Here is a 10971-nt window from a genome sequence, read left to right on the forward strand (position 1 = left end):
AAGCAGGGCAGGATGCTCCTTGGAATGCTTCCTGAGCGAAGAGCAGGTAATCACAGAGCCTTCAAGAGGAGAAATAAGTGGTGGTTTTCCCAGATTCAATTCATATGCCTTGATTGGACCCCCAACTATGAACCAAGCACTCTGGAGGGTCCGGACCCACATGGATGAAGAAGCCCGTCTCAGTGCTTGCACAAGTAGAGAGGACCCTGCGGGACATGGCACAGAGATGCCATCACTAATGAGATGGCAATAGTGACTCCTATCAGGAGATAGCAAAGGGTCAGGGGACCTGGGCCAGGGAAGTTTCTGGGAGGAACTGACTCCCAAGGGGCAGAGGCATCCCCAAGTGGGACAGAGGAGGAACGGGGGCACCTGGGATGGGCCACAGCATGTGCAGGAGGAGGGAGGGAGCACAGCGAGGGGCATGGGCAGCAGTACTGCTCAGGCAGCCAGGGGCAGAGGGAGGGATGGTGAGGCTGGATAGGTGGGCAGAGGCCAGGTCACCAAGGGCTTTGTGGGAGCCAAGGAAGTAAGGAAGTCATGGCGGGGAAGGATGCGATCAGACGGGTGGGCTTAGTGTAGTGAATTCAGCCTTGGACTGCTAGTGGAAAGGTCAGTGGTTTGAATTCACCAGCTGCTCCCTGGGAGAAAGATGGGGGGCGGGGTGGGGGGAACAGACTGCTTCCATAAAGATTGAAGCCCCAGACACCCTCTGGGGCAGTTCTACTCTGTTCTACATGGCTGAGCTGGAATCAGTTCTATGAGTTGGAATCAGCTCAGTGGCAGGTTTGGCTTTTTGTTTGCAGGGGGGGAGGGAGAGGGCTTGCATGACTCATGTTGACAATTGCAGGACGGTCAGCTGGCGAGGGACAGGCAGGGTGGCCTGCTAGGAGATCACTGCGTAGTTCAGGAAGGCCCAAATTCCAGGTCAGTCACTGCAGTGGGGGAAGTGGGAAGGGAACGGAACGTTTGGAGAAATACTTGGGGCTAAATGTGGTGACTGATCTGAGAGGTAAGGGAGAGGGAGGAGTCAAAGATAACTCCTCGACTCAGGCTTGGGTGACTGGGAAGTCAGCATCAGGGGCTTGGTGGCCGTCAAGGATGAGGGCCTTGAATGAAGAAGAGAAAGAAAAGAAGTCTGATCGGAAGCCAGGTGACTGCGGGACCTATGATTGCAAACAGAGAGACGAGGTGGACTGGGGAAGGAGCGGCTTGTGAGGTAGTGAAAATGTGGCACGAGCTTGCCAACCTGTGGGTACTAGGCAAGAGGGCCCCAAAGGGTCGTTACTCAATTGTGATGCACAGAGCAACGCCTGGAAAACCAAGCCCAAGCTTGTCACTGAGTCATTCTGAGTCAGGACACCCTGATGGACCTCACATGGCCTTTGGGGAGGAGACCACCAGGCCTTTCTGCTGAGCCGCCTCGAGGTGGCTTTGACTCATCAACGTTTCAGTTCAATGGCCCACCTAATCTTCTGTGGTCATCCAAGGGCTCCTCAGTACCTGGGAGCATGTTAGAAACGCAGACTCTCAGGCCCCTCTGCAGACTCAGCGCGTCCTAACCTGCATTTGAACATGACGGCTCGTGCTTGGGCACACACGAAGCCTTGAGGGGCACAGGGCTAGTCCTTTCTAGCTCTCAAGGATGTGCAAGTCCGAGGCTTGCAGGAGAGCTGAGGGGATGAGATGGGAAATAGCCAGTCTGTCCCACTGCTACTGAGTTGATTCCGACGCACAGCAACCCCTATGGGACAGTGTCAAACTGTTCCCTGCGGTTTCCCCAGATGGTAAATATTTAGAGCCTCATCTTTCTCTCTTGCAGCAGCCAGTGGGTTTTAGCTGCCAGCTCCTGCTTGGCAGCCTAGCTCTTAACCCTGACACCACCACGGCTTCTTAACCGGCCCATACTTGATAGTTGGACCACAACAGTGGGCAAGCTACTCAGGGAAGGTGTGTGGAGGGGAGAGAAGTAGGCTAAAAACAGTGCGGGGAAGCAGCAAGACAGAAGGAGCCAGCAGAGTCTGGAGCAGAGCTAAGTCACTGGCCTCCTGCCTGCGGGACAGGGGAAGGAGCCCTCAGACCTGTAGACAGCGTAGGTGTGGTACTCATTCAAGTAGTCAATGCGGTCGTCCAGCTTATTGCTGCGATGGCTCTTGTCGATGCTGAGGACGAAGAGGCTGATGTAGGCATCCAGCGAGAACTGGTACATGGGATCAATGCGGCCCATGTCATTGAGCACGAAGAACAGCACAGACGCCCGCTGGGCACACGGGCGGTAAGCCTGCAGAGGGAGCCGAGGGAGTCAGGGGTACAGGGGGGCATGGCACGGAGCAAAGGCCCAGGGTGGGATCCCAGTGGCTTCTCGATGGCTGGCTGGGCACAGGGGCTCACCTCACGGGCCAAGTCGATGTTGATCTCCGTGGTCTCGCTGGTCTCCAGCTGCTCCGTCACCTCCGTGGCAGTGACCTTGGACGTCTGCAGGGTGTTCACCAGTTGGACGTCGTCCAGCAGGGAGCCTGTGGCCTCGTTCAGCAGCCTGGAGCGAAGTGCAGAGGCACGTGAGTCAAAGACTCCCCTCGCCAAGCAGCAGGAGGGGCCTGTGGAGGTGCTAGGTCTCACCGAAGGATCTCATCCTCCAGCTCCTTGAGCTTCCTCTTGCCCGCGGCGATGTTGATGACGAGTGTGTCCTTCTGCTCCTCCAGCTCGGGTCTCTCCTTCCGGACCACGATGCCCAATAGCTGTGCCTCCAGACCCTAGAGCGAGCGCCCAGACTCATGGCCAGAACCCTGCCCCGCGACCTTCACCTTTTCCACTCCTTCCCACCTGCCCGGTCCTCCTCCCTCCCAACGACTCAGCTCATGCTTCGCCTTTCCCCAGGTCCTTCCCAACTCTCTACAGCCCCCCTGCCTGCTTCCCCCACCTGTTCTTTAACAGCAAAGTTGACAATGGTGGTCTTGGCGGAGGTCTCTGGGCTATAGTGGGGGTTGGAGAGCTTCGTGGTGATGTAGAAACGGAAACTGGGATTGTACTCCACCTCCTTATCTCCAAGCCGCATCAGCAGCCGGCCCCCTGCAAGGACCCCAGGTAATCAGGTATAGGCTAACCTGTGGCCAAACCAGCACCCAATGGCAGCATCTCAGATTGCCCCGATGGCCCCATTCCAGGTGAGCCAAAGGGCTAGCCCTTTCCTCTCCAGTGCCCTACCCACACTGGCTTCTAGAACTCCCCACCCCCACCCCCGCCCCCCTGCCACACAATCCAACCCCAGGATAAGCCTGGGCCCTGACCAATTCTAGATACAGATTTGTTGAGCACGGGATTGAGGGTGGGGTCCAGGTATTCCTGCACGTTCTGTAGTAGTACTGGGTTTCCAAACTGGATGGCCTTTTCGAGGATTTGAAGGTAATCACTCATCTGCAGGTCAATGATCTTGAGGCCCTGAGGAAGCAAGGGGGAAAGATGGCACAAACCCAGAGAAATCCACGGCCATGACAACCAAAAAGAAACCTTGGCTCCGGAGTCCGTTCCAACCCCTGAGAACCTGGGCGTTACAGAATAGAGCGGTCCCACACTGAGGGCAGAGAGCGGGGAGGGCCTAAGGAGAAGGTCTCAGGAAGAGACATGGGTGGGGCAAATATTCGAGCCAACCCCTCAACTTCACACCTGGTTTCCTTCCATGTTCTTAATCCACTTCAGGGCCTGGGCCTGAGGGTCAATCATCAGTGCCCACCTGGAGGGGGAAGCACCTGTCAGAAGTCAGGCTCTGTTCTCCCTCTGAAGCTCACCCCTGGCAGTGTCCTCACCTGTTGCCACGGGTGACTATAATGCCATTCTCTGTGGAGAAGGCATCTGAGGGCAACCCCTGGATGTTCCAGTCTCGAACTTTGGTCGGGTTGGACAGGAAGCTATCGAAGGTGAAGCGAGGTGAGCAAGAAATCTGCAGCTCCCAGATCTGGGAGAGGGAGAACAAGCCCCGGTGTCAGTCTGGGCCCAGAAGCCTCTGCCCCTTCTGTCCCTAAGGCCTGCCCCCTCACCTTCTTGATCCAGATATGCCTGACGATCTCGTCCCGGTAGTTCGTCAGGAAGGGCCCCAGGTAGGACAAGAAGGCAGCAGCCAGGAGACAGTCACCTACCAGGTAGCCCAGGTCTTCCTCCAGGCCCTGGGGAGCAGCAAGAGGCACTTCTCCTTTGGTCATCAGATCAAAGAGATTCTTTGCCTCTCCTAAGACTTCCCACCCTGGAGGACTCTGACCTGGTTCTCAGCCATGTTTACATTCTGGTGATAAGGGCTCCTCTGGCCAGGGGCTCTTTAGATGGCCTTTCTGTTAGGTGTCCCACGTCTGTCTGTTGTCCAGCCAGCCAGGGGACTGTATAGAGTCCACGTGCGTGAGTGCGTGTGTGTGCGTGCATGCATGCTTCTCAGCCCTGCCTAAGCACTGCAGCTGATCTGGCACAAGAAGCCTGGTCTTCCACCAGTCTGCGGCTTCGCAGTGGATTCCACCCCCTGAGAACTCTGGGTGCTACAGAACAGAACTGTTCCACACGGAGGGGGAGTGGGTCTCAGGAAGAGACATGGCTTGGGAAAGTAGTCTAAGCCAACACCACCACCCCACTCCTGGCTGGTGAGAACTCCGAATGAGGGAAAGAGGGGAACGCGCGCCCATCGGCCTTAGATTTCCCTAAACCCAGATCTCGCCAGCTTCCCTGGATACGCCTCCACCGGAAGGTCACATACCAGTGGGCCGGGAGGAAGGAGAGCCAAGTGGTGGGTTATCTCACCTTGACTGTCTCTTCCCATCGGGCCTTCTCCCCGGCTAACCCGGACACCAACATCCCGGCCCGCTCCAGTTTCAGCTCCATCTCTTCGGACTTCTTGCGAAGCTCCTCTTTCTGTGCCAGCTTCTCATCATACTGTTTCTTCAACATCTCCAGTTTCTCAGCTACCTGGGAGCGGCCAGAGTGCAAGGGATCAAACACAAGGCTGGAGGCCACATGGTGCCAGGTCCAAACCTGGCCACATGGTGTCAGGTGCCAGCAGCAGCTGTCATTTGGTAGTTGAGTGGCCTTAGGTAAACTCAATCTCTTCACATCTCGGCTTCCTGATGTTTACAATCATCATCATCATAAAACCATTATCACGATAATACCCATCCGTAGCGGAATAAACTCCCAAACCCAAAGCTCATGGCCATCAAGCCAATGCCTGCTCGCAGTGACCCCACAGAACAGGGCAGAACTGCCCCTGTGACTCTTTTTTTTTCTGCCAGGGGCGTGCTGAGTAATTTGGGTTTTTTTGCAGTTTTATTGGCATATACTCCACATATCATAGAATTCAATAGTTCAATCATATCAAGAAGAATTGTACAATCATTACCACAATCCATTTTAGAACATTTTCTTTCTTTTTCATGGTTAAATTGCTTTTAAAATGAGTTCTGTAATCACAATCAGTTCTAGTGCTACCTCCCCCGCAAGACTGTAACTCTTTACAGCGGCAGAAAGCCCCATCTTTCTCCCACAGAGCGGCTGGTGGTTTCGAACTGCTGACCTTGCAGTCAGCAGCCCAACTCATAGCCACTCCACCACTGTTGTAAGGAGTGAGATAAAAGGTATGTACTGTAAATAGGTTTTCTTTGCCTTCCCTCTGCAGCCCTTTCCTAGAGCCTATCACTGTTGGCATGACATCCAAGGCTAGGTGGGAGACAGAGCTCTTATGGCACAGTTACGCTGTGTTGGCGAGTCTCAGTCCAAAAGTTAGGTGGCACCTGGAGAGAGGAAGAAAGAGATAGAAAATGACCAGGAAGCTGCTGGAGAGAGGAGCGGGGGTGCATTCCAAAAGAACGATCCAGGAGAGATGTTCTCAGCAACCAGGGACTCGCTGAGCTGATAGTCTTGGACCAGTCGGACATCAGAGATGGGCAGGTGCAAAGAGCCGGATGGACTACTTACATCAGTGCTACCCTGCCGGCTCTGCTTATCCAGTAGCTGGTGCGTTGAACTCTGGGGCATGGCGACCCCTCGTGTGTCAGAGAAGACCTGTGTTCCATAGGGTTGTTTTTTCTTTTTAATCGTTTTATTAGGGGCTCATATAACTCTTTTCACTATCTATACATACATCAATCGTGTAAAGCACATTTGTACTTTCGTTGCCCTCATCATTCTCAAAACATTTGCTCTCCACTTAAGCCCTTGGCATCAGGTCCTCATTTTCCCCCTCCCCCCCTCCCTCATGAACCCTTGATAAGTTTTAAATTATTATTTTGTCATATCTTTCCCTGTCCGATGTCTCCCTTCACCTACTTTTCTGTTGTCCGTTCCCCAGGGAGGAGGAGGTCACATGTAGATCCTTGTAATCTGTTCCTCCTTTCCAACCCACCCTCTCTCTACCCTTCCAGTATTGCCACTCACACCACTGATCCTGAAGGGATCATCCGCCCTGGATTCCCTGGGTTTCCAGTTCCTATCTGTACCAGTGTACATCGTCTGGTCCAGCCAGACTTGCAAGGTAGAATTGGGATCATGATAGTGGGGTTGGGGTGAGGGGAGGAAGCATTTAGGAACTAGAGGAAAGCTGTATTTTTCATCGTTGCTACATCGCACCCTAACTGGCTCGTCTCCTCCCCGAAACCCTTCTGTAAGGGGATGTCCAGTGGCCTACAAATGGGCTTTGGGTCTCCACTCCGCACTCACTATGGTAAGATTTTTTTGTTCTGATGATGCCTGATACCTGATCCCTTCGACACCTGGTGATCGCACCGGTTGGTGTGCTTCTTCCATGTGGGCTTTGTTGCTTCTGAGCTAGATGGCCGCTGGTTTACCTTCAAGCCGTTAAGACTCCATGGGGTTGTTGATGGCTGGTTTTTTCAGAAGTCGATTGTGAGGACCTTTCCCCAAGGTGCCTTTGGAGAGACTCGACTGTCTAACCTTTCAGCTAGCAGCTGCGTGCACGAACTGTCTGCGTCACCCAGGGACTCAAAGCAAACGCACTGCTGCTGAGTCTGCTTTGAGTCACAAAGACCCCGTGCGTTCCGCAGGAGGATTGCCCCACCCGTGAGCTCTCTCGGGCGGTGCTCGTGGAGGCAGATCTCCAGGCCTTTCTTCGGAAGTGCACTGAGTGGGTTCAACCCACCAACCTTGGGTTAGGCAGTCCGGCACAAACTGTTGGCATTCCTCAAGGACCTTGGAAATTGCATCCCAAACTAAACCTAAACCCACTGCCATCGGGTCGATTCTGACTCACAGAGGGTCTACAGGACTGAGTCGAGCTGCCTCTTGGGTTTCTTTGACTGTAAGTCTTTATGGGCGCAGGCAGCCTCATCTCCGTACCTCAGAGTGGCTGGAGGGTTTGAACTCCTGACCCAACAAGTCGCCCACTTTACCGCCAGGGGTCCTTGGGAAGTACTCCATGTGGGTAATGTGTACATCTGTGGAACAACTACGAATGTGCTGTTCTTTATGATTGTGTCGTTGGGTGCTGTCACTTAATCTCACTGCATAACTCCCCAGGTTCTGTTGTCGCTATCTGGTGCGGCTAGAATGACAAGAGGGTGGCTTTCTGAAAAGCAGAAACTTGTTTCCTCACAGGGTGGGGGACAGAGGAGAAGTCCAAAGTCAGGGTGGCTGCTCTCGGGGCAGGCTTTCTCTCTGGTGGCCCTGGAAGTTCATGTCATTAGACTTCATTTGGAACAGAAATGGAGAAGAACATGAATTTTCAATCTTGGATACAGAATTGCCTGGAAGACATTTGGGATTTCTGTTCTAGCCCATTTCAGAGCCTTCTGGGGCAGCGGTTCTTAACCTTTGCTGCACATGAGAATTAGGTCTGGGAAAAATGCTTTCTCAGGGTTCCCAAAAATATATTTTCAGGGTTAAAAGTATTTATAGGTTTATATTGATTTGCAATATAGTTGGGCTCTGGGCCTCTTTCCAGACCTCTGGGCCCCAGAATTACATATTCGAACGGCCTTCCCATCTCTGGTTAGCTTTGATCACAAAAGCTTTTAAAATGCTAAGCCCCAGGCTCTACCCACCAGTCTTATTTATTGGCCTGAGTAAAGAGCTATCTGCAACTGGGTGGGGAAGCTTCCTAGTTCTGAGGTTCTGTTAGACAGGTTCATTAGCTCCACTCAGATGCAACCTGCAAACCAAAGGAGAAATTTTGGTTCCCTAATTGGCTTATTTTTTTAACCCACCGATTTTTATTATTCAGCTCTTTTGTTTGAAATTCCAGGCTGAGTTGCTATCAGTTTTAAATGCACACTCTCTGCTTACTCCATCTGGATCTCCGTTCTCAATCAGGGACTCTCGAGTAGGGGGTTGGGTCTGGCCTCCAGAGTGCTAACATCAGGTGTTTTGTAAATGTTTGCCCAAGGGCAAAATCAACTTGGCAGCTGACCCTATAGATTCCATGCTTTCCATACATAAAGGGAACAACCCCTGATTTCTTGGCGCAGGATATGATTCAACCAGAGTGAGCAAATGGGTTGCTACACGTCTGATTATTCACTCTGGAAAAAGGCAAAGGTCTGACGCATTGTTGGGAGGGGTGATAGCAACAGGGCTATAGCCATGGATTAGCGTGTGTAGATAGAAGCCCAGCCACCCAGCCTAACTCAATTCTCTGTGCAGACAGGATTAGAAAAGACCTCAAGGGCAGCTTTGCTTCGGCAGCAAGGATGCCTACGGCAGGGCCAGGCACGTCAGGGATGAACTCTGTGTGGTAGGTGAGTCAGGGAACTTGGATCCAATCTCAGCTCCGGAACTAGCCAGGTAGCCTTGGGAAACCCCCTTGATCTCACAGCCTAGGGCCCTTCATCTGATTTGAGAAGGGTGGACACTTAGATATGCTTCAGAGTTGGTTTCAGTTAAAGCATTTTGGAATTGTACGACCAGTTTTGATTACATAAAAATCGAAAACCTCTATATCATTACAAACATCTATCTTGTTAAGCCACTGGGGGTACAGAGATTCAAGTGCCCCCTGGTCTCCATGGCCACTGAGCCAGAGCCTGACTAGACCAGGACGGGGAAGTCCGATGAGGACCTATGAATTTTTGATAAAAAAATTCTCTGTACACAGGATTCTATATGACATGGGTCATCACGACCTATTGTGGTTGATCTTGAATGTGTAGAACCATGTAATGTTGGAGTAGGAAGGTTTCTCGTGCCTTTAAGAGTGCTGATTTCACTGTAGATGGAGCCACGCAATGCTGAAAACCCAGGAATTCATGGCCAAGCAAGCAATGAAAAACTGAGATTTTTCTGTGAAAGCACCCACCTTGCTCTTAAAAGAAAATGAACATCCATCGTAGTAGCAAGTGAGCCGTCTTAAAGCAGAGAAAACCAAAATACAACTCACTAGAAATCTTATGAGCAAAGCCGAGGCCAGTGAGCTATGCAGAGCACTTTATGCACAGTCAGTCAACTGAGTGTTTTCATGAGGTAAAAATGGCAGAGAAGGAAAGCACAGAGCAGCATGCATGACGTCAATGTGTGAGAACATCTGCGTTTAGTGATATAAGCATGAAGCCCTTTGGACGGGCAACGAAGAAACGGGCAGGATGGGTCGCTTACAGAGAGGACCACTGCGTGGCTGGAGGACACAAGGGTTGGGGAGATGTCTTCTTGCATGTCCCTCTGCATCTTTTGAATTTCAGACCACGTGAATCACTCTGTTAGTCCACTGAGTCAGCGCTCACAGTAAAAACCAAATGGCAGACGGGATGAGTGTTCTGCCCGTCAGAAGAGCACACTGACTTCCTGCTCTGGTTGAGAGTTCCTTGCCTAGCTGTGTTTGGTAGGAAATCACCCTCTCACCAGAGTCACCCTCCACCCCCCACCCCCAGGCTCCCTCTAGCTTTGAGCTTTGCACAAACTCACTTTCTGCTTGCCCACAGCAGCCACGCCCATGCGCCTACCCCCGTTCCCTGGCACAGACCAGCGTGTCACACAGACCTTATGGTCCACATCTCAAGGCCCACGGCCAAGGGTCAGAACAGTGTCAGCTCCCTACCCGTCTTTGGCAGGGCTCATCAGTGACAGTACCCTGGACTGCCTTTTAAGCTCTCTGCAATGGTCTCAACTTCTTGAGTCCGAGGCTGCCCGATCTAAATGGGATGTGGAGTGGGAGGGGGCGCGGAACTAGAAGAGAGGGGCCTAAGTGGTGATGAAGGATCCTTAGAGTCAGAAAAGCAGTGTGTGTGTGTGGCTCACTTCTCGAAGCTTCTCTTGGGCTTCGGCGAGTGCTGCCTGCTTCTCCTGAAGCTGGGACAAGGCGGCGTTCAGCCGGGCTCGCTTGGGTTCCACCACCCGATAAAGGCGCCCGTAGAGCTGGAGGAAGACAGTCAGGCTTCGGGATCCACCCACTAACCCACCAACTCACCAGCCCACTCACCCAAGAGAGCCTGCCTTCCTACCCACGTGATCTCCAACTCACCCCCCCAGGCTGCCGCTCCCGCTCCTGCCCTCCTGTACTTACCTCCATGGCCCTCACCCACATGCAGAGAGACTTGGCAGCCAGCGAGACCCGGCCAATGATATCAGGTTGGAAGTCGGGCTGGGCACAATAGGCCCCAATCTTCTTCAGCACCTTGTCTGAGATGTTGTCTTTATCAAAGTTGATCAGGGACTTAATGAAGTTCTGTTCCCCTGCAGAGGAAAATGGAGATGGAAGGGGGCCCCTCAGCCAGAAGACTAGCCCCCTCGGCTGTTCCCCTGCGCCCTATTCACCACCCATCTTACAGGTTTTCATACTGCGGTGGCGTGCATGTGGCTCTCACGCCAGAAGCCATGCCACTGGTCTTCCAAACACCACCAGGCCACCTGGAGCACACAGGTTTCAGTGGGCCTGTGCCGACTAGGCAGTGTACTTTTGAAAAGGAGCCAAGGAAACCCTTCCGACGGCCATAGGGCATTGTAGCGTGCGGGAAGAAGAGCCCCCCAGGCGGGCAGCTCTCGAGTTACACAGTG

At 52.9% G+C, this 10971-nt stretch overlaps 1 protein-coding gene across 1 annotated transcript in view; it reads right to left on the minus strand.

The window, feature by feature from the left end:
- The window catches only part of DNAH2 (dynein axonemal heavy chain 2), a 158637-nt gene that overhangs the window by 17527 nt on the left and 130139 nt on the right, over positions 1-10971 (minus strand). The window contains exons 61-71 of the mRNA XM_030886521.2: positions 10481-10650; positions 10216-10332; positions 4780-4944; positions 4035-4160; positions 3804-3952; positions 3664-3730; positions 3288-3438; positions 2921-3069; positions 2620-2753; positions 2392-2536; positions 2082-2281 (exon numbers count right to left, since the gene is read on the minus strand). Coding sequence (XP_030742381.1) covers positions 2082-2281; positions 2392-2536; positions 2620-2753; positions 2921-3069; positions 3288-3438; positions 3664-3730; positions 3804-3952; positions 4035-4160; positions 4780-4944; positions 10216-10332; positions 10481-10650 — 1573 coding nt within the window. The remainder of the gene's footprint in view (positions 1-2081; positions 2282-2391; positions 2537-2619; positions 2754-2920; positions 3070-3287; positions 3439-3663; positions 3731-3803; positions 3953-4034; positions 4161-4779; positions 4945-10215; positions 10333-10480; positions 10651-10971) is intronic.

This window comes from Echinops telfairi, unplaced genomic scaffold, assembly GCF_000313985.2.
Source record: "Echinops telfairi isolate 266 unplaced genomic scaffold, ASM31398v2 ScPeMD7_2010;HRSCAF=2546, whole genome shotgun sequence".
In the NCBI taxonomy this organism is placed as follows: domain Eukaryota; kingdom Metazoa; phylum Chordata; class Mammalia; order Afrosoricida; family Tenrecidae; genus Echinops; species Echinops telfairi.